This window comes from Vulpes lagopus, chromosome 15 (genome assembly GCF_018345385.1).
Source record: "Vulpes lagopus strain Blue_001 chromosome 15, ASM1834538v1, whole genome shotgun sequence".
NCBI classification, from domain to species: domain Eukaryota; kingdom Metazoa; phylum Chordata; class Mammalia; order Carnivora; family Canidae; genus Vulpes; species Vulpes lagopus.
This window is the reverse complement of record NC_054838.1, coordinates 7,137,488-7,163,265: the sequence shown is the minus strand read 5'-3', so window position 1 is coordinate 7,163,265 and position 25,778 is coordinate 7,137,488. Positions and strand designations below refer to the sequence as shown.

General features: G+C 45.8%; 1 protein-coding gene across 2 annotated transcripts in view; it reads left to right on the top strand.

The window, feature by feature from the left end:
• NELL1 (neural EGFL like 1) overlaps positions 1 to 25,778 on the top strand; it is an 812,163-nt gene that overhangs the window by 63,966 nt on the left and 722,419 nt on the right. For both annotated transcript variants that reach the window (XM_041729681.1, XM_041729680.1), the window contains exon 3: positions 16,109 to 16,259. In XM_041729681.1, coding sequence (XP_041585615.1) covers positions 16,109 to 16,259 — 151 coding nt within the window. The remainder of the gene's footprint in view (positions 1 to 16,108; positions 16,260 to 25,778) is intronic.

The window sequence follows — 25,778 nt, the reverse complement described above, 5'->3', positions numbered from 1 at the left end:
ACTTGGTGAAATATGCCATGCTGGTTGGGAGAGTGATGCGTAGTGCGGGGGCTAAACCAACACGGTGACCACGCTCCATCTGGCCTGAGGCTGGTCACTTTGCCACTTTTGACCTGGAGCCAGGATATCAAGCAGGACCCAGTTCTCAGCCACGGCTACTTGTTGCAATCAGTTGCAAGACTTAAATAAATAAATCCTGACGCTGGGTCCACCTCAGACTATTTTTCCAGACTTTCTGGGGAGGGGAGTGGGACACCTTACAGGAGAAGGTGCCAGCTACCAAGCATTGGGAGCTGCAGGCATCGTTGGGAAAGAGACACAGCAGCGTTGGTATTCAAGGCTTGGCAGGGCTTTCTCCAGCAATTCACTTTTATTTATTTATTTATTTAAAGATTTTATTTATTTATTCATGAGAGACACACAGAGAGAGGCAGAGACACAGGCAGAGGGAGAAGCAGGCTCCATGCGGGGGGCCCAATGGGGGACTCGATCCCGGGTCTCCAGGATCACGCCCTGAGCTGAAGGCGGCGCTAAACTGCTGAGCCACCGGGCTGCCCGCAATTCACTTTTATTGTGTGTGATTTGTGTATAAGTTAGCCACGACATCCTTTCTGATATTTCATTTAAACAGCAGATCTCACCAGGGTACCGGTGTGGCTCAGTCCGTTAAGTATCTGACTCTTGATGTGGGCTCAGGTCATGATCTGGAGGTTTGTGGGTTCGAGCCCCATGTCGGGCTCTGGGCTCCACACAGGATTTGCTTCAGATTCTCCCTCTACACACCCCCACCCCACCTGTGTGGGTTCTCTCTCTCTCTCTTTCTCTTTCCCCCTCTGTCAAATAAATAAATACAATCTTAAAAGATTGGAACAGCAGATCCCCCATAATCAGGAACCTGTCCAGTCCACTGGCGTGTGCTTCGTGCAGCATGCGTGTTGAGGACAGGGCAAGGCTTGAAGAGCAAGGTCCCGGACTCCTGCTTTGAATTGCTTTGTTTTCGGCATGGGACTTCAGAATCCTTTCCCTCTCAATCTTTGAGTAGCCTGCCGGAGAAAAATCATTTCTTTTTTTTGAGACTTGTAGCTTTGAAGGTGCCTCTAGAGCTTATTTACATATCGGTCAGCGGGCGAATGTTAACTGAGAGTTGGCTGTGCTGCTGTGTGCCAGTCGCTGTGCTGGGTCCCTTGCACAAAAGGACTTTGGCAGACGCTTGCCCTTGTGGGCTCTTGGTCTAGGTGCAGGGAGGAGACAGCCCGCAGAATATCATATTCATCCATTCATTCAACAAATATTTATTGTGCCTCCGCGTGACAAGCACTGTTCTGGGTGTCAGAGATGTAGCAGAGAAAAGGCAAAGTCTCTGACTTCCTGAAGCGTGTGGTCAGTAAAGGTGATCACAGTGTAAATTAGCAACTTTAGACAGTAATATATACCATGAAGGAAATAAAATAGCAGTCTTGTAGAAAGAGCAGGAGAAGGCTGACTTTAGGATGGATTGGGGAAGGCTTTTCTGCGGAGGTGGTATTTGTGCTGATGCCTGAATGAAAAATGAGTTACCCATGCAGAGATAATATCACTAATGATCACTTGCACTATTAATGATGAAGGCTCTTCATGTGCTAGACACTCCTCTAAATTCTTTATATTCATGATCTCCTTTAATCCTTATAATACTCCTACATGGAAGGTGGATGTTATGCGTCCCATTTTATAGAAAGGAAAACAGAGGCACAGGGAGGTGAAACCACTTGGCCTAGATCATAGGTCCAGCAAGTGGCAAAGCTGAGAGTTGAATCCAAGCTGTTCTGCTCCAGGGCCCACATTCTTAGAACAAGGGTTACAAAGGGTTTGAACAAGTTTAAGGGGCTCAAGGATGGCCAGTGTTGGTGGAGGTATCAGAGGAGGCCAGGGAGCACATCGAGAGCCAAAGCAAAAACTGCTTTTTTTTTTTTTTTTTTTTTTTTTGCAAAAACTGCATCTTCATTTCAGCTTCAGTTGTAACACCAAGTCACATGGGTTCTTGCAGGCCAGTGGTGACGCCTTAGGGTCTTGATTACAGTGTGTTGTGCAGAGTGGTGGTTTGAATAACGGCCCACCCAATGAGATCTCTGTCCTAATCCCCTGAACCTGTGAATAGGTTGCTTTATATCATAAAAACAACTAAGTTAAGGATTTTTTTTAAAAGGTCTTATTTATTTATTTATTCATTCATGAGAGACACACAGAGAGGCAAAGACATAGGCAGAGGGAGAAGCAGGCTCCAAGCAGGGAGCCTGATGTGGGACTCAATCCTAGGATCCTGGGATGACGACCTGAGCCAAAGGCAGACACTCAACTTCAAGCCACCCAGGTGTCCCCAAGTTAAGGATCTTTTTTTTTTTTTTTTTTAAATTTTTTTTTTTTAATTTTATTTATTTATGATAGGCACACAGTGAGAGAGAGAGAAGCAGAGACATAGGCAGAGGGAGAAGCAGGCTCCATGCACCGGGAGCCCGACGTGGGATTCGATCCCGGGTCTCCAGGATTGCGCCCCGGGCCAAAGGCAGGCGCCAAACCTCTGCGCCACCCAGGGATCCCCCAAGTTAAGGATCTTTATGTTGGGACTCGATTCCCCAGGTGGGCCCGATATCATCACAGGCGTCCTTATAAGATGAAGGAGGAAAGCCAGAGAGGGACGCACACGCAGGTGAACATGGCAGCAGGCAGGTGCTGTGCTGCTGGCCTGGGTAGATGTAGGTAAGGGCACATGAACCCAGGAAGCCTGGAAAAGTCAAGGGAGATGGGCTCACACCCCCTAGAGCTTCTGGAGGGAGCTTGGCCCTGTCCACACCTTGATTTTGGTTCAGTGAAACCCATTTCAGGCTTCTGGTTTCCACAACTGTAAGATGGTAAACTTGTGTTGGTTTATGCTACTGAGATTGTGGTAACTTGCTTTCGTGGTGATAGGAGACTAGTGTGACCAGCTATTTGAGGGTTGAGGTGACTGATGGTGATTTAAGTTTGATTCTCAGATACAGGAGAGATTTAGGAGGAGAATAGGGGTCAGGAGGGTCTTCCCGCAGAGGAAGAGGAGTGGAAGGGGGCTCTGGGGGGACACCCTGACAACTAACCAGAGAGGAAGCAGCAGAGGGCATGAAGAAGCCTCAAGGTGGCCCCAGCCATTGTAGGAAACCCAGAATGCCTCAAAGGAGGGAGGGGACAACCTTTAGGTTGCGGAGAGGTCAGTTGGGCTGAGGGTTGAGAACTGGCTGTTGGATTTGGTAAGATGTGACTGAATGAATGGTTCTCGTTCATACAGCTAACAAGCCTGACTGGACGTCTCCCTGCAAACCGTGTGTGTCCTATTCCCCCGGTGCAGAGCCTGCTGCAGGCACAGGGCACACGCTCCGCAGCATGTGTTTGAATCTTGGACTGGAAAGGGAAGATCCCCCTCAGCTGGGGCTCCAGAGCCTCAGGTGCTGCAGGAATTAGGGTTGGGCCCAGAGTGGGGAGCAGGGCTTGGGTGGGCATGGGGGGGCGGCGCTGGAGCTCCAGGCTGGAGAAGTTGGGGTGAAGAGCCCCTCCTGTGTCCTGCACTCCCAGGGCTCACCTGTGGCCCACAAGGGCTTGCACGGAGAGGAGCTCACCACTGTTCTGGGCAGGGGTAGATGTCCAGGGAGCCAAAAGGAATATTTGCTGGGCAAGTCAGACCATGGATAGAAGTCTCCTCGGGACCTGCTGAGGTCCGCTTTGAGATGATAATTCAAATTATCACGAAGACCCCACTTAGGACCGTGAAGGAGCCAGTTACTGAAAGCTGGCTGCTTGGGTTTGTTACCCTAGGACATGCTGGAGCCAAATTATTTGCAGCAATGATAAAAGACCGATCCCCGCCCTCCCCAAATTGACCTTTATATTTCTTCAGAAAAGCTTTAGTAAGTGAAGATTGTAATTTTAGCCCCTAGTTGGTTGTAGATCTTGTTTGGGAAGGTGGTAGTGGCAAGTTAGTGGAGAAGCATCTGTGGGACAGAGAGTAATTTCAGTTCTGGAAAAGCAGGGTTTCCAGGGATTCGCTTCAAATATTAACATCTAATATGATTGGAATAACGTCTCTAAAGAGGGGGTCCGTTTTCAAAGAAGCCCACCAAGACCCTGCACCCAGAGCCCCCTTTGTGGACAGAGGTACCTATTTCTTGGAGCTTCTATGCAAAGCCTGCTGTTCGAGGTGTCTGTGACGCTTTCCTGTCCCTGCTCAGCACAGGGTTGAAAGGCCAATAATTCCTTGGTTTTCCCCCAGGAACCCAAAAGCACAGACAGGCACCCTGTGGCCAATGTGGATAGAAAAATAATACCAAGGGAGGCCTCCTCAGCAGTGACTCTGGAACTAATTAGTTAACTAGGCATGTAATTAGATTAATGCACGTGATCCGGGAGCTGATGGTGTGCTTTTTAGGATGGTGGAAATAAAGGAGCTGAGGAGGGGAGGAAGCATTATATTGAGTCCCAAATTCTTACCCCTGGCAGAAGTCTTCAGGGCACTTGCAGTAATGGAGCAAAATCCCTCTTCCAGCAGCCCTGGCTAGCCCAAACGGGCCCTGACAGGTGGCCTGTTTCAAGCTGTGGGGGGTGTTGCTGAGCAGGTGGGGGTCCCTCCTTCGTCACTTAGTTCCTGTGGATTTACCTGGACTAGAGCTACTTTATGATTTCTCCCTGTTTGAGAGTGTTGTGGAAGAGTCTATTGAGATGCTCCCATGTTACTTTGTTGGCATCCGTGGTGACCAGGCCTGCCCTAACCTAACAGGCCCATTATTTCTAGAAGGACCCCCTGTAGCTGCCCTCTTTCTCCTTCAGCTCACTTGGAGAACACCCACCTGCGTGTTTGGAGCTTGCCAAGAGCCCTCGCCCTCTCCGGTGCCGACTTGTGCAAGGCCGAGCCCTGGTCCTTCTCTAGTGTGAAGTCACACCCCTCGCCTCCGACCACTGGGACCCCAATAAAGGAGATTGTTACCCCTTTGCCTGCCCTCATGCTCTCCTCCTCGTTCTTTCCCTCCCTCTGTCGGGAGTAATGCTACCCTGTTGGTCCTCAAGTGCCAAATCTGTGCAGTTTCTGGAATGAGCCAGTGCCCAGGTCAACAAAGTCCTGTCCCTTTGGGCCTCTGAGCATTTGCTAGTGAACAGGTTTAGTCCTTACAGCCTGTGGTGAAGCTGGACCAGCTTCCTGGGGGATGGGAAGTTGGACATTAATCCACTAAACCGACGTTACGTGCGTGAGGGGAACATTTCATCAGGAGTGTTTTCCTGTGGTTTGCCTCTAGCTTTGCAGGCCGTGTACTTCTGGAGCTCTTTCTAGTCTGATGACGGGGAGCCCAGATTCCTGATATGAAAGTTGCATGAAGTTCCCCCGAGGTGGATACACACTTAGCGTTTGCGGATCCCCACGAGGGGAAGCCAACTCTATTTTGCGGCTGGGCAAAGAGGTAGCCAGGGCCGCTTTCTCTCAGGCTGCACACAAGCTCCTCCAGAGGCGTGTTGCTTTCTGCTCCTCTGTGCCACAACTGTCTTTTTTGCCCCCAGAGCCCCGGGAGCTTACCTTTCAAACATTAGCTGTTCACCCTAGTAATTGCTCCATCTTCTAATTTAATGAAAACCCATTAAACCGAAACAATAATTAAAATGAGACATCATCTCTGTAGGAGGTTTGCATATTAAAATCACTGTGCATTTCAGTGCAGGCAGATTTTTATTCTCGGAAAAAACCGCATTTGAGGCAACACGTAGAAATGATTTATAATGAATAATCATAAATTAGAGCTTGGCGGTTAAACATGATGCCCTACTGTTTACTGTTGAATGTGAGAAGATACGGAAAGGTCAAGGCCAGTGTAGCATTTAAAAAGTCTTTTATGCCCGAGAATTAAGACGCTGCACAAAAGGGGACGAACTCTAACTGGGTCAGCTTACTGTTCCAAACTTTGTAAGCAGGCTAGGGATGGCACTCCATGGGGGTTTAGGGTCTTGGAGGGATGGCACTCCATGGGGGCTTAGGGTCTTAGAGGAAAAATTCTCTTGTCTTGATTCTCTGTTGGGATTAGGGAAGCTGTGCAAAAAAACTAGCTGCACAAATGGACTCAGACAGCACATCTCTGCCTCTTGCTGAAGATGAGGTCTTGGAAAGGTCCCTTTCCTAGGAGTCCACGGCTACCTCTTCAAAATGAGGCTGAGCCCGCTCAGTGGGTTATTAGGACTGTGGGCTGTGGTCATGTGTGTGAACACATTGGCACATGTTAAAGCTCTGACTTCAGCGTGTCGTCCTAGGCGAGGCAACTCCAGGATGAAGGAGGAAGTGGAGCTAACCAAGCTCTTCCAGAAGCTATGTGGTCGAGCTGGCATTGAAACACCAGCAGGGCTGAGACTGGAAGATGGCATGGCGAGACAGGGGTACACTGGTTGTGGCCCAAGACCAGAGTTTGAATTGTAGCTATGCTACTTAGTAGGAAGCTTCTTAACTGTTTGCACCTCATATTTGGAGGTAGCATCATGACTACTGACCTCACCAGGCTTCTGTGAGGCCGCAGTTAGGTAAAGTATTCAGCTTGACAACTAGCATGTAGCAAAAACCCCGGTGTTCTGGGTGTTGGCTGGCTGGACCTAGATGGGAGTAGCTGGGAACCCCATAGGTGATGACCAGTTTTTAATCTAAGAGAGCACTTCCTCTTAACTGCCTCCAACCATGGCTGGCAACACCTGCTCACCTGCCTTTTGCCTTCCTGCTGGGCCACAGCCATGACCGACTGCAACAGGAAGTCTCTCATGGTGTGGTTATTGGGATAGCTTCGTCTTCCAACCCTCCAGGACCTAAGGCCTGTCTCGGCTGTGTTCCACATAGACTAAAAGTTGTCATGTGTGTCCTATATGGCATCTACTGTTTGAAAAGCTTAATATGTATTACTTGAATCTTCATACTAACCCTACGGGGTAGATACAGTTTTATTCCCATTTTACAGATGAAGAATCTGAGGCACAGAGAGGTTAACTTGTCCATGGTCCTGATACGTGGTGAAGCTGGAATCTGAACCAAACAGTTGGGCTCCAGAGCCTGAGTGCTTAGTTTTCTACACTGCCCCTTGATGGGAAGATCAAGTCTCTGAGGAGGAGCTTTGGTCCTGTTCCAGGTCTTCTCAACCCTATGATGCCTCCTGAGCATGCTCACTTATGGCTCTGAACGAAACCTAATTCTCCATTTATGTTTGCGTCTTTAGTCCTGGACCCTTTCTTAGCCCCTTGTGACCAGAAGAGGTCTCAGTTTTGTGTTCAGAGGAGTGCTCAAAGTTTTAAAGGTAGTGGATGAGTAAATGAATGAGTGAATGAATGGATAGACCATAGAGAGAAGGGGCAAGGACTGCCCTCGTGTCTTTTACAAGACTCTGGAGGGCGTCCCATCCTGGGAACGGTGTTTTTGCTTATATTTGATGCGCTTTTGTGCGTGCAGCTACCTACAGTATGGTGGGCATACCTTTGGGTTTATCAGAGTCTTGATAGTGTGGGCTAAAATGAAGTTGTGCTCTTAATTCCTGCCAAAACGTACCTCTTCTTGAGCTGTTGTGGGCAAGGGGTCCTCCCGCAATGCCCCAGCTGGCTATCCAGGGAGCTGACAGGTCTCCTCTACTGATGACTGGTGGTGTATTCCATAGGAAGCCCGACCTGGTTAAGGTTAGCTGGAGGGAGAGTCTGAGGTCTTCACTGATTGAAGAAACCCAACTATGCGATTAAAAGCAAGGTGATTGGTGCTTATTTTCTTTAGCATGCCCTTACTGTTTCTCCTCTGTTTCTATAATAAGTTCTAACATTTAACATTTTTTTTTAATAATTCTCCAATTTGGAAAGTCAAGATACGTGGAAAGAAGAAATTTCACATTAGTTCCCAATTACCGACCTCTTACTGGCCAGTCCTCTCTGCCATGTGTTACTAAAACTAAATCTTAAGGCATACTTGGTAGGCTGTGAACATTTATGACATCATTGCCCAGATATTTCCTGTGTCCTAATACTTTTGATCCTCTTATTTGCCACAATTTACATTGAGTATACATATAGTCTGATTTAACTATTGTTACCTTCTTTTTAAAAAAATATTTATTTATTTACTTATTTATGATAGACCTAGAGAGAGAGAGAGAGAGAGAGAGAGGCAGAGACACAGGAGGAGGGAGAAGCAGGCTCCATGCCGGGAGCCGGACGTGGGACTCGATCCCGGGACCCCAGGATCATGCCCTGGGCCAAAGGCAGGCGCTAAACTGCTGAGCCCCCCAGGGATCCCCCCTACTGTTACCTTCTGATATACAGTGCAGTCTTTCTCATCTAGGTTTGTGATATAATTGATAACCTCCTGGTTTCAGGTGTACAACCTAATGATTTGATGTACGTATAACAAAACGATTAGACAATAAATTAACAATCATTACCATAGTTTTTTTTCTTGTGATGACAACTTTTAAGATGTATCCTCAGCCACTTTCAAATGTATAACACAGCATCGCTACCATGCTGTATCCCTACAACTTCCGTATCTGATAAATGCAAGTTTGAACTTTACACAACGTAGTCTTAATCACATTAACATCTTTTCATCAGTCTTTTGTTTTCCTGCCCTATGATCCAGATTAAGCTGGCATTCATGCTTTACATTTCTTTAATCTGAGGTGCCCAACTGAAATGGGGGTGGAGTGATGTGGACCCGGGAGGAGATTTGATTATTGGTAGGTTGCATTGCCGGAGGAGGAGTGATCTTGGTATGCTCATTTCTTAGTGACAAATGGATGCCTTGATTGTCCTTAGTGGTGTTTTTAAACATTTATAAGAAGAACTTTACCTCCCATGCCTATCCAATAAGTAAAATTATGAAGGCACCAGAACCTTTTAATGGAGCCATGTATGAAGTAATTATGAAAAATGTGTCACATTCCATAATTCCATAATTATGAAAAATGTGTCACAGGATTCCTTATGCTGGGTCCCCCAATGGAGGAGTTAGAGATGCTCAGCTAGCTTTATTCTTTAGGCTGCTTGTTATTTTAATGGACTCTTCCCCCAAAGGTTGGGGTTATAGTTGAGTGTATTTGGGAAACCTTTATTACACTGTGTTCCACATTTTAGAGCCTCAAATGTTTGTTGCATTAATGATCTACCATGAGCCGGGCACTGCAGAGTATGGGGTGTCTACAGGTAAACCACTCCTCGTGGGATTTACAGCCTGGTGGGCACGATGGCTGTTAATGAAATGGAATGATTATGCACAATAACATGATTACACACATAAAGCCTTGATGATTGGGATCCCTGGGTGGCTCAGCGGTTTGGCACCTGCCTGCCTTTGGCCCAGGGCGCGATCCTGGGGTCCCGGGATCGAGTCCCACGTCCGGCTCCCGGCATGGAGCCTGCTTCTCCCTCCTCCTGTGTCTCTGCCTTTCTCTCTCTCTATGTCTATCATAAATAAATAAATAAATAATAAATCTTTAAAAAAAAAATAAAGCCTTGATCATGATAGATGCAAAGAACAAAGAACATGTAGTCTACGGACTCTGAGCTGACTTGGGGTGGTCAGAGCAAGCTAGCCTGAAGAAACATTAAGCTGGTACCCAAAGAAGAATGATTGGAGAGAGGGGGAGAGGAGAAAGACACCTGAGGATGTGCTAAGTGTGGAGGAATACAGCCCTGGGAAGAAAAAGGAGGCCTGCGTGGCTAGAATGCAGGAGTGAGGAGGGGTGGGAGCAGGGAAAGAGCGGAGGGTGACAAAGTAGGCAAGGGTGCCAGGCAGATGCCATCCATGGAGCATCATGGTGGACTCTGCTGGGGCAAGACTCTGTTCCCCGGCCCCCTCCATTCACTTGCTGTGTAAAGCTGTAAAACTCCTGTGCCTCTGTTTCTTCACTTGCAAAATGGGGGAGGGTATTGATATTTAGCTCAGGGATTGTACTAGATTGCTCCTAAGTCTGGCTCGAGGGACTGCACAGAGTGTCAGGCACTGAGTAGATGATGATGCTTTGTGCCTTTTGCTCGTGAACCAAGCGTGGAGCTGCCCCTCTTTGGCGAATAGAAGCAGGTCCTAGAGTGAGGAGGGAGTGTAGTTTGAGAAACCGGCCTGCCAGGTTGGAGTCTCCCCCATGGCTTCCCAGCCCAGTGGCTCTTTAGAAAGTAAATTCTGTAAGCTTGAGTTTCCTCACTTCTAAAGGAGGAAAACTAGCAGTGGCTACTGCCGAGGTTCCTGTAAGTGGCGTGTGCAGAGCAGTTAGCCCTTGACTCGGCGTCCCCATAAACTGCACACATGTTTACTTAGGGTCCTGGCTTCTGGAGCTAATGGAGGTTTAATGGGATGTCGTTGTGAATTTGCTAGCGGAGGTAGAAATCCTGTACACTAGGAGGAGTCTTCTAGCATCCTCACTACTTTCTGCGCGTGGTTTCTACTTCTTCGAAAGCTGCTTGGGTCAGTAAGGTCAGGCCTTCTGAAGGAAGGGCTCAGGACCTAACGGTGGAACGTGTGCACCCTCCCACCCCCCAAGCAGGAACTGCCCTGTGGACAGTCACCAGTTCTGAATTGGCCACCTGCCTCTGTGCTCGGAAATGAAAAGCCACCTGCCATCTCAAGTTGACAAGTGTTGCTTTGCCTTTGGGGCCAAGTTTAACCTTGAGCTACACGGGACTCGGGCTACCAGGGTGGGCCACGTCTCCATGTGGGCTCTGTGAGGCCCTCTGGGGAACGCGTGGGAACAACTAAGCTGTCCCGTCCGCTTGCCATCAGTCAAGGGCTGGGGTGGGCTGCCCTGGGTGTGTGTGTTGCCGTGTTTCTGGCTGCTGCTCTTGCACCCCCTCCCGCCCAGTGGAGGGTTTCCTCTGATAGTGGGCTGAGTGGCTGCCATCCTGCTGGACTTGGTGGGAGAGCGATGCCTGCACAGAAAGGAAAATGCCAAGATCATGGAAAACACTTGGGTGTTCACATCCGCACAGCAATTGCAATCTTGCAATGAATGCCCCCCCCATCTTCCCTCCCTCCCCATAAATGCTTAGTCTTCTTTTTTTGACTCTGGCTCAAAGCTCCGTCTTGCACTGCATGCTTCAGCATCCTTCGCAGTCTCCCCTGGCCGCTCCTTCCTTCGTGCATTGCCCGTCTCTACCTGCCCTCCTAGGTAACAGCCTCGCTTCTGCAGCTACAGTTCTCAAGGGCAGGAACTGTATTCAGCCCGGCTTCCCTGGCGCCCAGCAAGCACACTGCCTGGCACAGAGGACACACGGGTACATCGGACGATGAAAATCCTTACTGATCCTCACCCTGTCATCAGGCCAAGGGGAAGTGAAGCTGCTCCTGTGTCCGGCAGGGAAGAGTGTGTGAATATCATCATTTAATTCCTTCAGTCTCCTCCTTTCACCCAAGACTTTTTTTTTAACTGATGCTTAATCATCACATTAGCATTTCTGGTCTTTAAAAAAAATGACTAGAACAGTTTCATCCTAGGAAAGAAAAAGCACTTAACTCTTGCTGCTGATTTAGCACTTCCTAACTACATGACCTAAAACTTCTGGATGTTTGGAGTGACTTTTTTTTTTTTTTTTTCATGTAAAATGTTCACTGTCAGTGGTGGTTATGTGGGCAGTTACCTTCATGCAATGGTAGCCTCCAAGTAATGCTCCCGGAGGTCACACAACAGCTTCACCGACCAAATTCAGATGCTTGAATCATGCAGCTTGTTAAAAAAAAAAATCCAAACCGTCCAGGAGGAAGGAGGGGAAAGAAATGGAGTGGGATAGGGTCTGGGCTGGGGGAAGGACGGGCCACCCTCCTGGATTCCTGGGTCTTGCCTTGTTCATGTGTTCAGTCTTTGCTCCATCAGTTTCTTTGCTGATGCAGTGGTTAAGTGGACTGAGGTGGGGTTCAGCAGGTGGGAGGTGCTTAACGCCAAGGTGTTCCCACTCTTGGAGGGGCAAGTACTCCTGGCCCCAGCTGCAGGTACCAATCAGCCTGGTGAGTGATGAGTTTGATTAGCATTTCTCCAGCAGAGTACACGTGGGGCCGCAATGGGAATGGAGTGAGTGTCAAAGCTAGGTATCTGATTTAGGGATGGCCCAGGTGTCATTTTGAAGGTGGTATGATTTGTATGTTAGGACTTGATTCTCCTACCCCAGTCTGTCTCTAGGTCACATACTTATTCAGTCCTTTCTGTGTTCAACACACTTAGGTTTCGTGTTTCATGTATTTGATCTACATTGAGCACGTTTCACAGGTTTCTAACTTGATGTCTAGATTTAACACTTCCTATGAGCTTTATTCGTCCCACAGGTTTTTCTTGCTCTCCCTGGAAGAATTGAACATCTTCTAACAATCCAGCAAGCACATCACAATGGTTGCATGTGGCAGGAGGATGGTCACTACAGATTCTCATTAATTTGCTTTTAGTAGTTGCTCATTTAACTCCAGAAAAAACAGGTGACTGCAAAGTAGGTGACCTATTATCACTGGTTCCAGTAATTGAACAACTTTACTTTTACGTTGATTTGGAAAATCAGAAGAGAAAAACTGTAGAGTCAAGGTGTTTCATATGTAGAAAACACATTCAGTCCCATCCTTGGCTGGGTGGCCATGGGATAGGGCAGGGTAAGGTGATGAACAGAAACAAAATGTTGAGGCCTGGAAAGAACTCGAACCCTCTGATCTCCTCCAGTCTTCTCCATCTTCAGATACGGGGTGTGTGGCTCAGAGGTAAAGCATCTTACCAAGGTCACACAGCGAGTTACCTGTAAAACTTGGTAGTCTTCAATCTCTTGAAAATCCCTGCCTCTTTGTTGTAAGAAGTGAAATTACTTTCTGGTTTTCTTTTGGCAGCTGAATTATGGTCAGCATTTACTTGAAAGAGCTTTTCTGAAAATGCGAATGCACATAAAGTCTCCATGTATGAAAATAGATGTTTTTTACATTTCACTCTGGTGAGTGCTAATGGGGTCTCTTTATTTCAACGTGCCAATCATTTATGAAGAGAAATGAGAAGCTGGCAGAGGAAATGATCTGTCTTGTAGGGGGGTTGGGTGAGTAGCTTTGGGGTTGTATTGGATTAGACTGTGCAATGTCCTGTAAATCGGAGGGACCCAATTGGCTCTGAACGTGCTTTTCTTTTGTTTTATAACCACTGACACTTGACACGTATCCATGTCTTTTCTGAAAGCTATCCTATTGTTTTCTGACTAAATACTTGTGGTTCCTTGAAATAACAATATACATGATAAAAAGAAAAGGGAAATAAATTTAGTGAGTCTTTATTGGGTACCTGTTTTATGCCAGGCACTGAGAACTGTGTGGAGACAGCAATGAAGAGGTAGGTCCCTGTCTTCGGAAGCCTCTAGAGGGGAAAGAAAGGAAATCTAGTAAAAACAAACATGAAACAAGATCATGAGTGATGTGAGGAAAAAACCAATTAGAATAATTAAGTGGTAGGCGAAAATAACCAGAGTGGTGTATGGGCATTAATGGAGGGAGTGACCAGGAGGCTGCATTTGCAGTAAGAGCTGGAGGAGCCAGGAGTGGGAGAGCAGGGAAGAGCTCTGTGGGCAAAGAGTAGTACAATGACCCTGAGGCAGGAGTGGGCTTGGGGGTGACATTGGATGGGAGATGTCAGCAAGTCAGTTGGTGTGTGACCCTGCAGGCCATGCCAAAAAGCCTGGATTTTTCTTTTCTTTTCTTTTTTTTTAATCCTGGGAGGGCTGGGAAGCGACAGAGGGGTTTTTAGCAAGAGACTGGAAGGATGCTGATTTTAGGTGTTAAAATGAGCTCTTGGGCTGCTCTGAAGAAGGGAGAAAGGCAAGACGATATGGAAGCAGGGAGACCAGTCAGGAGGCTGTTGGAGGTGCCCCGGGGAGCAGTGATGGCAGCTTGGACAGGAGGTTGAGTGGTGTTGGCAGGAAGTGGACAGACTCTAGATGTGGGAGTCCTCGTGATTCGCTCTTAGATTGGATCTGGAGGGTAGAAGATAAGCCTCCAGGACAAGTTCTGGTCTTTTTGGCTTGAACTGGGTGGTTCCGGTTACTAAGCCTGAAAACTCCTGAAGAAAATCAAGGGTTGTATGGGGCAGGATACCAAGGGCTCTGTCCTGGGCCTGTACGATCTGAAGCACTTATTAGACCTTCACGTGGAGATACTGGGGATATTGAATGTGTCTGTTGCTTAAGGGAGACATTGGTGTGGTAGATACGCACTTGAGTGTCCTCGGCCATGGAACTGGGTCGATGTCCTAGAGAACTGGAGCGAGAGGTGAGGACACTCCTCATTTATATGCCTGCTGCGGGAAAGAGCTATGGATATCGTGGTTGACTGATCATTGCCCCCTTTGGGTTGGGCTCAAGCTTCAGAGTCCTCTGGTGAGCTTTCTGGGTCACCGCTGCCAATCAGTTCCTAGTAGATGGACAAAGGAGGAAACAACAGAAAGGGGAAAAAATAAACATGAAAGTTAATCTCAAGAACCAAATGTGGGTGCTTGCTTTTTTTTTTTTCTGGCACCAGATTCTAGGTGGAATTTATTAGGATTTGTACCCAGTAGTAATAAAAATGTTAACAAACACTTGTCGATCTCTAGTGTACAGAGCGATTACTTCATACATCTAATAGATCTTGACTCTTCTAGAATGTCTTTGGCTGAGATTTGGTAGAAGGTGTAGGAGCATTCCCTAAGTGGCTCTTTTCTCTTGACCCTTGACAAAAGCTAAAAGCCTGCCACATAACAGAGTAGCGAAGGTCTTTGGGTAGAAGGGCAAATGTCCTAGGTAGGTCTTATGTTGGTAGGATGTTCTGATGGGTCAGGTGCCTCCGAGATAGAGGAGCAGCCTTGCTGCCTGCCTTCCACAGCCTAGACCTCTACAGCTGGAAGATTGTGGTGTTCTTTTCTGTGCTGCAAACTTCAAACAACAACTCCTAGAATTATACAAAGATGGAGAGGCCCTTAGAAGTCACCTAGTTTACCTGCCCCCCCCCCACACCATTTTGTAGATGAGAAGACTGAGGCCCAAGGTCAGGAATTGGATTCCCTCCATGCCCCCATTAGAAGCCAGTCTTTAGGATGTGGGTCTTCAAGATCCATGTAGTCTGCGATGTCCCTCGAGTCACACAGCTTTTGAACATCTTTGTTTTTCAGACTCCTGGAGAAATAACCAAGTAGTTCTATAGACAGTAAGGTCGGGGCATGAGTGGAGGAGCCAAACACACCTTTGGAGTTCGTTAGTCATCCTCTGAATAATTTTCTTTAATTCTGCTCTGGTGGTGGCCAGTTTCTGATTTGAGGAAGGAAGGTGTAAAATAATGAGAACCCTTAGTATATCACAATTGGGGGGTCAGGGGGGAGGGTCTGAGTATGAAATGATGAACGTCTCATTATGTGGAATTTGGAGAACAAGGAGCAGGATTAGCTGGACTCGTGGGCCTCATAGGCCTGCTGAATTGGCCTTCACTTTAATATTACACGAGCAGAGTGACCCACTCCATGTTGATAGAGAAATTCCAGGCACCCTTATGGCTCATGCACCTGCCTTGTATTTAAGTAGAAGTGGAGTTGTCTGGTGTTACGAACATGGGTAAATCTCTGCTGGGTACCAAGCCAGGACAGGCTTCCCCTCCAGGCATTGTGGAGAGAAGAAACAGAGTCCGTGCGGGGAAAGTGAAACAGAAGCCTGCTGAGTGGCATTGGGTCCTGCTAAACATACGATTCTTTGAATTCAGGATCCATTCATCTGATTGTCTCTCACCTTTTTTTACAGCAACTTAATCTGTTCGTAGCAGGCCACATTGCTCAGTGTCCCATCAAAATTTGTCAGAAAATCACTGGCTGGCCGTTTGTGAACTTGTCAAAGTGACAAGTGGGTACAGTGACAGGCGGCATTCCTGAGTTTTGCATCGAATAAATGCTGCTGTATGCAGTGGTGGGCGATGCCTGAAAACAAAATATATTGGCAAGTTGCGATGGGGGGGTGGTGGTGATGAAAAATGCAACCTTGTTCCTCTGGACATTTTTTTCTCCTTTTCTCCTTCTGTATCTGTTTCTCCTCTTCTTCCTCCTCCTCCTTGTTCTTTATCCTCTTCTGTTTCCTTCTTGATTCCCAGATACAGCAAGAGAGATCCATGCAGCCCCTCATGTGAGTGAGAAATTAATCCAGCTGTTCCGGAATAAGAGTGACTTCACCTTTTTGGCCACTGTACAGCAAAAGCCATCGACTTCAGGAGTGATACTCTCCATTCGAGAGCTGGAGCGCAGGTAAGTTGTACTTTTGAACGTGTGCTTAGAATCAATGGGCTCCACAATGGCTTGGAATTGAGAGGTTGTATCTCCAAGAGCGCGTGCAGCTAGCGGAGGCCTTGTTGCTGTTGGAACACGTGGATGAATTTTCTTTGCATTAAGAACTTACTTTGGGCAAAGTGGCTTCCTTGTTGACTCTCCAGGGACCACTCCTGAGTCTGTCTTGCCTATCTTGTGCTTCTGGTCGACTTGGTTCCTGTGAACCCATATCCTCTGTCCTACTGTCTTGAGGTTATCAAGCAAGTTACACTGAACACTCTTCAGGAAACATTTACTATGTGTGTGTTCTATGCAGGGACAGTGCTGGATACTGGGAATACTAAGGTGAGGAATACAAAATTTCTGGTCTAAGGAGCTCCTAAACTGGTGGGGAAGATGGACACATTTCATGAAGTATTCTAGATGGAATGGTAGAAATGTGTGTTTAAGGAATAAAGGGAATGGTCCGTTCTGAAGGGTTGTGGTAAGCTAAGGCAGGCTTCAGAAAGGATTGTGGTTCTATAAAGGGAACCACTGAAAGAAGTTGGATGGACTGAGAGAAGAGTAAGGGGTGGGAAGAATGGCATTCTAGAAATTGGAATATGATTTTGGGAAGGAAAATGTGGGGTCAGTGGTTGGCACATTGTGTCGGGAGAGGGAGCCGAGGAGTTCAGGGTGGGCAGGGAGGAGTGGTGCTGTAGAGGTGGGTAGAAGCTAGATCATGTTGAAGCTTGATCTAATGGGGAGCCATATAAAGATTTTAAGTCTGAGGAAAGAGCATTACCTTAAACTCCCAAATAGAATAATCATCTAAGGCTTCCTCAAAGAGAACGGGGAGTTGCAGCCAGGGAGAGGCTAAGACTGTCCACCAGCCTCCGCTCTGAGAGCGTCGTCTGTAGATCTCTAAAGTGGGCCAGTCCAGAAGCCTGCCCCCCAGGCCAAAGCACCTGGACCAACAAATAGGCCTATTTTACTAAAACACTTGGCAGTATATTTCAGTCTGCTGTCTGGGCAGTGCCCTGGGATGGGGGGGTTGTCTGCTGAGACCCTACTCCCATTGTTACAGTCCCATGGGACCCCTAGAATGCAACAACTGCCCCCTCCCCGGTCTCTAGAGCAGCAGCTATAAGAACTGGGGTGCCAGGTGAGTGTCAGAGCTCCCTTCTGGGACGAGGGGGTGCTCAGGAGTGTGGCAGGGGGAGGTGTGAGCTGCTGGCTGGAACACAGCAGAGGGGGGAGCATGAAGATGTCTACACCCCCCTCCCCCCCGCCCCGTTCTTTGTCCTGGAGGGTGTTCCTGCAGGCTCCTGCATGTGTTAAATTAGATGCCTACTGCTCAGGGCGGTGCTTAGCATTAGCAAATTAGCTGTTTTCACTCAATGTCCGCACGTCGGCACGTGGGCTGCCACTGAGCTGGGCCCTGACCCAGGGAGTTGGAGTGCAGGGGCCCTTCAAGAGCAGTTTCTCCGATCATAACAACCTTAGGGGGCTCATGGGAGCTCCTGGATGTTTTGGGTGCTTGTTTCATGGGAACAGGTCTTAAAAGTTGAGCTGGCCAATGTGGAGTTCAAACCCTTAGCCCTTTGGGGGAAGCTCTGGGTTCTCCCAGAAGGTCCCCCATGATTGTGGGTCTCCATGCCGGGGGTAGGCTTTATAGTGAGGCTCTGTCCCAGCCTCTTACCTGATTCCATGTGGATGCTGCTTCCCTTGTTTGCTTACTGTGGTCAGCTGGACTCTAGTTTCTTTCCAGAGGAAATTGTTCCATATGTAGATGTAGACTCGGCATGTCTGTGGGAAGAGTTGAATTCAGGATCTTCCAACAGTGCCATCTTGAATCAGAACCTCTTGGCTGATTTTATTTTATTTTTTAAGATTTTATTTATTCATGAGAGACACAGAGGTGGAGACATAGGCAGAGGGAGGAGGAGGCTCCCTGTAGGGAGCCTGATGTGGGCCTTGATCCCAGGACCCTGGGGTCACATCCTGAGTCAAAGGCATATGCTCAACCACTGAGGCACCCAGGTGCCCTGATCTTAATTTTTAATACTAAGTGTATTAGTCCATCGACAATACATTCCAGCTCATGCACGCAGGTGAGCCTGGACACCAGGGAGCAGCCAAGTCTGTGATGGAGAATCTATCTGGGGAGGAGGAAGGCAGGGCTGCCCAGAAACAGAAGCTCCCAGGGTGTGTGCTCCATTCTCCCATGGGACTTGAGTTAGAAAACCAAGTCAAAGGCAAGATCATCAGGAATTTCAAGATGGTGACAGCAGAGTGGGCCCCTTCAGAGTACAGGACCCTGTACAGCTACACTGGTTGTGTCCCTGTGAAGCTGGCCCTACCATGACCTTGCAGCAGACCTGCTGGGTCCCTTTTCTCTGATCTCTGGTAGGTTTTGTGTGCCTTTTGCCTGGCTTCTGTGAGCTGTACTTCTGAAGGCTGACCCTGATCCTTCCTCAGAGCACTGCCTGTTGGCCTCTAGCCACTGTACAGAAAACAGAAGTGTCCGAGGGGTCACTTATCCCCAGGCAGCCTGTAGCCAGTGATTGACAGACTGTGGAAGTATGGAAACCTAGTTCCCTTTGCCTTGGAGGCTTTAAGGCCAGAGCAGCTCTGTGGCTTGATTAACTCTCCAGTGCTCCCTGGGATTAGGCTGAGGCTTCTGTGTCCTGCTCCCGTCTTCCCCTCCTCTCCTGGGAGCACTTCCTTAAATCATTGCACTCAGGTTCATGTGTTAGAGTCTGCTGTGGGGGAACCTGAATTCAGCTAAACCCTCCTTTACCTATTTAGGTTGACCTATCTAAGAGCAGAACTGCATGAAGGCAACTCGGTATATGGGGTCAGTGGTTAAGGAGGATCATATAGAGTGGCAGCTCTGGAAGGTCAGGGAGGCAGAAGGACTTACCAAGAAGAGGGTGGGCAGTCGGAGCCATGCAGGAAAATACAACTTTGAGGGGGTGGGGTGGAGAGGTGCAGAGAAGAGACCAACTTGTCTGGAGTGGGGCAGAGGATCTCCCTGTACCTTTTCAGCAGAGGTGAGGATCAACTGTTCTTTTTTTTCAATGGTTAAGTTTGATCTCCACCTTGAAAGGATGTGATGGACTCTGATCCTTCTGGAGGATGTTTTCAACATAATAACTTGACTGTTTCTGGGTCAGCCCAGAGAGAGCGAGGTGGCTGTGTTGGTGAGCAGGTGCGGGTTAGAGGCCCAGTGTTCTGTACACTGGGAGAAGGTGTCGAAGTTACTGTTACTCAAAGGGGGAGGGTCAGGCTGGTCTCGGCTTCACAGACAGGGAAGGGTCGTGTGCTTGCCCCACTGGGGCAACACGGTGGGCTTGGGTGTGAGGGCCGCCTCAGTCTGAGGGCCATACAAGTGTCCCAGAATAGAACATAGAAGATCTTTAATCTCCATTAAAGCAGAGGGGGAACTTCCCAAGGCGAGTGAGAAGCAAGTGGAATGGCAACGGTTGTAGTAGTAGAAAGAGTGCAGACTGCGGAGTTGGCCTGATGGAGGCTGGAGGTCTAGTTCTAGCTCTGAAACACTGGTTAATGTCCCTGAACTAAGGGAGGTGGTCTACCCTGCAGGGTTGTTTTGGGGGTGCAGGAGGATGGGGCTTGGGAAGTGGACAGCCCCTAAGTACACATTATTTCTTTTCGACTAAGCATAAATCTTAAAGCTCCTTCTGGGTATCTCTTCTGGATTTTTTTTTTAACTCTGTTTAAAAATAGGGGCACCTGGTTCAGTGTCTGCCTTTGGCTCGGGTTGTGACCCTGGGGTCCTGGGATCAAGTCCTCATCAGGCTCCCTGCATGGAGCCTGCTTCTCCCTCTGCCTGTGTCTCTGCCTCTCTCTCTGTGTTTCTCATGAATACATAAATACATTTTTTTAAAATTTAAGAATAAAAGTTGTGTTGCCACATGGTCATCTGATGCCACCTTCTTTTCCCTCACAGGTTTCTAATAGAACCGGAGGATCATTGGATAGTGAATTATCTGATCATTTTTCATTGTAATACAAAACCTCAGGTCTTTTTTTTTTTTAAAGATTTATTTATTTATTCATGATAGACATAGAGAGAGGCAGAGACACAGGCAGAGGGAGAAGTAGGCTCCATCCCGGGAGCCTGACGTGGGACCTGATCCCGGGACTCCAGGATCGCGCCCTGGGCCAAAGGCAGGCACTAAACCGCTGAGCTACCCAGGGATCCCCAAAACCTCAGGTCTTGATTCAATAATAAACATAAGGAAATGGAAAATTCCCCTCCCCCTTGAAGTTCTGTGGTAGCTTTCTCTGGTCTAATCAAGGCTAGAGTTAAAAAATTGGCTGAATCGGTAATGCATTGGCTATGGGTAATAAAGAAACACACTTAGGCAGATGTTTACCTAGTAATGGAGGCCTGGAATGTAAAAGGAATATGTGATCATATATATATAGAATTTGGCTACTGTAAGCTGGCAGTGTTCCCATCTGTAATAGGAGAGAATCCTCAATCACTTTTCAGATTTCTTAATTAACAGAGCAATAGTACCTAGAGGAGCAAGTAGTCTTAGAGACTTTGGTCACGGAAATCTGAGCAGGTGTAGAAGATGGTCAAGAATTTGAGGCTCTTGATTCAGTAGCCAAGGTTTGGAGGGGCCTTATAGGTTAGATAGAGAAATTGGAATCTGTCTGGGATCTGACAATCTGACTTGGGGGGTGGTAAGACTCCTTGGTTCGCTTCATGGTTCTTTCTTATGTGATCCTCCCTCCTTGTAGGATTCAGATCCAGATGAATTAAATATGTATTTGCCACAATTGAGGTATGATGGGCTCTCTGGTTTCTAGATAATTTAAAAAAAACTTTTGCATTTCACTGTTTGTTAGTATATTCAGATTGTGTATGCAACACCACCCTTCACAAATTTCCGTTACCTCCAAGAGAAATCCCATACCCTTAGGGTGTCCCTCAACCATCTCCCCATAGCACTCTAGCCTTAGGCAACCACTTGTGTATTTTCTGGCTCTGTAGATTTGCCTATTTCAGACATTCCATATAAATGGAATCCTACAATATGTGGTGTTTGTGACTAGCTTTCATTTAGAATGTTTCCAGGGTTCTTTGATTTTGATAGTGTGTCAGTAGTTCTTTTTTTTTTTTTTTTTGAATTGCACAATATTGCATTGTTTGGATATACCTAATCAGTTGGACATTGAATTTTTTCCAGTTCTGAATTTTACAAATGCAACTATGAAATTCCACGTGGAAGTTTTTGTGTGGACGTGTATTTGTCTTCCCTTGGGTATGTAACGAGCGGGTAGGATGGCTAGATCAAATGGGAGCTCTGTGTTTAACTGTTGAGTTGCCAGACTATTTTCCAGACCATTTTACATTTCCACCAGCAGTGTGTGACAGGTCCAGGTTTTTTGCATCTTTGTTAGTAGTTCCTGTCTGTCTCTTTGATACAGCCATTCTGATAGATGTGAAGTGACGCCTCATTATGGTTTTGAGTTGCATTTCCCGATGGTGAATGATGCTGAGTATCTTCATGTTTTGTGGCCTGCTTAACATCATCTTTGGAGAAATATCTGTTCAGATTATTGGTTCATCTCTTAATTGGGTTTTTAGGATTTTGTAATAGTTCTTTATATATGCACGCCCCATATTGGGTAGGGTTTATATTTTTTCAAACTTTGTCGTCACGTAAAGCCCAAAGTTTTTAAATTAAATGTGTGGTACACCTATTTTTTTTCCTTGCTTGTACTTTTGTTCTAAGAAATTGTTTACTCTGAAGCTACTAAGACTTCTGTGACTGACTTAAAAAGTTTTATAGGTTTAGCTCTTTAAATCTCTGATCTTAATGTTTTCTATATGATGTGAAGTAGAGAGGTCCAAATCCATCTTTTTGCTTGTGGAGAACCAGTTGGCCCAGCACCATGTACGGAGGACCCACCCCTACCCCTTGTGAATTATCTTGGCTCCCTTGTCAAAGATCAACTGACTATAATGGGAAGAATTCTATGCTGTTGATCTATGTCCTTATGCTAGTGCTGTTTTGATGATTGTAGCTTTGTAGTTTGGAAATCGAAGTGAGAGCATTCTAGCCCCACCCCCCCAAGAGTGTTTTGGATATTCCAGTCCTCTTGAATTTCTACATGAATTTTAGGACCAGCTTTTTAATATCTACCAAGGTATCAGCTGGGTTTTCAAAGGGATTATGTGGAATCTGTAGGTTTATTTAGGGATTATTGCCATCCTGGAAATTCCATGCCAACATGGAATTTCTTTCCATTTTAAGTCATGTTTAAGTTTAAAGTGTTAGTTTGAGTATAGGTTTTGCATGGTATCTGTTAATTTTATTATAATGGCATCAAAAATGATAAAGGGAATCTTTATAATCTCACTGTGTTCGCTCATTGCTACTTTATAGAAATTCACTTGATGTTTCTATGTTGAACCTCCTCTCCTGCAGACTTGAGGACTTCATTAGTTTGATTCGTTGTTTTAGTGGATTTCTCTTAACATATCTAAGATCTTGTCATTTGCAAATGGGACAGAAAGAAATAAAACTCTCTACCTGGTTGTCTCTTTTTCTTATCTAACTGGCTTGACTAGAACGTGGAGTACAGTGTTGAATAAACGTGGTACTAACGGGTTAGTCTTGTTCCTGACCTGAAGAAGGAAAACTCTCCATTTTGCACCATGGAGTATCCTGTTAGCTGTGTATTAGATGCTCTTAACTGGGTTGAAGTTCTTTTCCATTCCTAGTTGGTGGGGTGTGGTGTATTATTATTTTTATTCATGAAATGGTATTTTTTTCTCCTCAAGTGCTATTTCTGCATCTGTGGAGAGGATCATGTTCTTATTCTATTATTGATGTGTATTATACTAATTGAATTTTGGAATTTCTACCAAGCTTGCATTTCTGGGATAAATCCCACTTAGTCATGTTAGATAATCCTTTTTATATCTTCCTGGACTTGATACTATATTTATTGAGAACTCCTACAGCATATTCAAAAAAAAAACTACTGGTCTGTTGATGGCTTTTTTCTGGTTTTGGTATCCGATGTCCGCCTACCTTTTAAGCTATGTGGAGTAGCCTTCCTCCCACCCCCCACTTTGTAAGGCAACATTTATTGATTGTATACTATGTGCCAGGCCTTTGAGCTTTATGTTCTGGTTTTTTTTTTTTTTTTTTTTTTGGGTGATCTTCCTTGATTGAAGGATACAATTTTGTATTTTTGAAAATGTTTCTCCTATTTTTATCAGCTATTCCGTTTTTGTCTTCCATTGCCTAGAATCTCTGTAATAGTGAAGAATAATAAACCTTTTGAAAGGTCCTTTAAAAAGACAGGAAGATGGGCAGCCCAGGTGGCGCAGCAGTTTAGTGTCTCCTGCAGTCCGGGGTGTGATCCTGGAGACCCGGAATCGAGTCCCACATGGGGCTCCCTGCATGGAGCCTGCTTCTCCCTCTGCCTGTGTCTCTGTCTCTCTATCTCTGTGTCTCTCATGAATAAATAAATAAAAATCTTTAAAAAGACAACAACAACAAAGAAAACAAAAGACAGGAAGACTGCAGACAATCTGGTCTTTAATGTATTCCCAAATCTGTTTGATAGGTTGATCAAAAACTACCAGACATCTTATAAATATATATATTGTCCTCATGTGAAGAGGTTTAGCTTTACTTCTGATACACTGAAAAACAAAAAAAAAATGGTGGTTACATTTTATTCCTCTTCTTGGGTACCTTTTGAGATAATATGATGAAAGGGGGGACAACATGCAACGAACATAATCACATCGGAGTCCGTAATGTTGAACTCTTCCTGGGAAAAATCCTTCAATACTTCTACTGATGGTGTTTTTTAGGATTTTTTCAACAATATTAAAATAGTAGTAACTAGTATTACTTTAAGTAGTTATAAAAAGCATTGTCCTAAATGCTTGACACTAAACTCCTTACACATCAACTCATTAACAAGCGAGAGAGGAAGTTTTTCTGTGTGAGCTAATTCAAGGCTTTTCGAGTTACTCTGGGCTTTAAATATAGAGAGGTAATACCTCTCTCATAAATGTTTCTAGAAGAATCTGCCTGAAAACAGTATGTGCTAATACTTGTTTTAGGGGAGGCTGAGAAATCTTTCACCATTAAAATGTTCGTTTTCCATCTCTTAGGGTATTCTAGGTAATTTTAAGCTCTTTTACAAATTTACGTTAAAATCCTTTCATTGAGCCCTGTTTTTTGGGGGCAGATAATTGGACTCACATTCTCTTTGTTTTTATATTTTGTTATAGCTTTAATTTGTAATGGGAAATACATGTATTTCCTTCTAGGCCAGGCTTATCATGGGATTGTGTAATTTATTGGCCTCTTAAATGAAACTGTTCTTAGTTTTATTGGTCAAGTCTGTTTTTCATTTTAAATTCATTGATTTCTGCTTTTCCCCTCCTTTTTGATCACTCTGTGTATTTTTAGTAGCTTCTTGGATATTTTCAGTATTTTGTATAGTAGAATCACTGAAGACTTCATGTTTTCTTGAGTATTGTTTCAAATGCAGCCCACTGCCACTGCTATCCTTCTGTACTTTTCTGCAGTTCTTAATTTAGTTTGACTTCCTCTTCGATCCAAGTTGGAATATTCAAGTGTATAGTCACTGAGAATTTTATAATATGTGACTTCTGCTTTTATTGAAGAAAAAAAATGTGTTGTGAGGCTTATAGATTTGAGATGGCTGAATTTTTTTCTGGTGACCTTGTACATGTTAAATAGTGGAGGCACATATAAATGGATGGGTAGCTCGGGTGTGTATGTAGATACATACAGATACAGCTTCATACGTAACACTTTCCAGGCATGTTACTCAATTCCTATGTGTACTCATTTTCTACTTGAACTATGACCTGGGAGATAGACTCAGTTTCTATGATTAGAATCTTGTCCTATTCTCCTAGGGTAGATCGAAGGATCAGGTCTGGAAAAGTCCTGCGTGATCCATACCACATTTCATTGGCCAGTACGAGGGAATTTGGCCTAGCACTGTGCCAAGATGAGAGAACACGGGCATTGGAATCACTAGGCAGCCTTGGTTTTGGCTCTTTGGGATGTTTCCAGTGTAGTCTGTGCCCAAATTAGGAAAGTAGCCTAGGTGAGAGACTGTGTCACAGGGATATATATTTTTTCTTTAACGTGTAGTACACTTATGGTACATAGTATGCACTTAAAAAAAATGGAGTGTATCAAAGATTCATTTTCTCCATCCCTGGTTCAGGGTAGTCAGAAATTTCATGACCAGTTTCAAAGGTTCACATGAAACATATTGTCCCAGGCACAGATACTGCCTCAGATGTACTACTTATCGTACAAGAACATGAAAAAAGGTGAAGGTGTTGGTATCTGGAGACTGAAATGAATAATACCTTGGGATTTCTGTGAGGATTAGTGGTGTTTGTAAGACATCTAGCCTAGTTCTTATACCTAATAGAATATCTTCCCTCCGCCCACCCCCCCCCCCCCC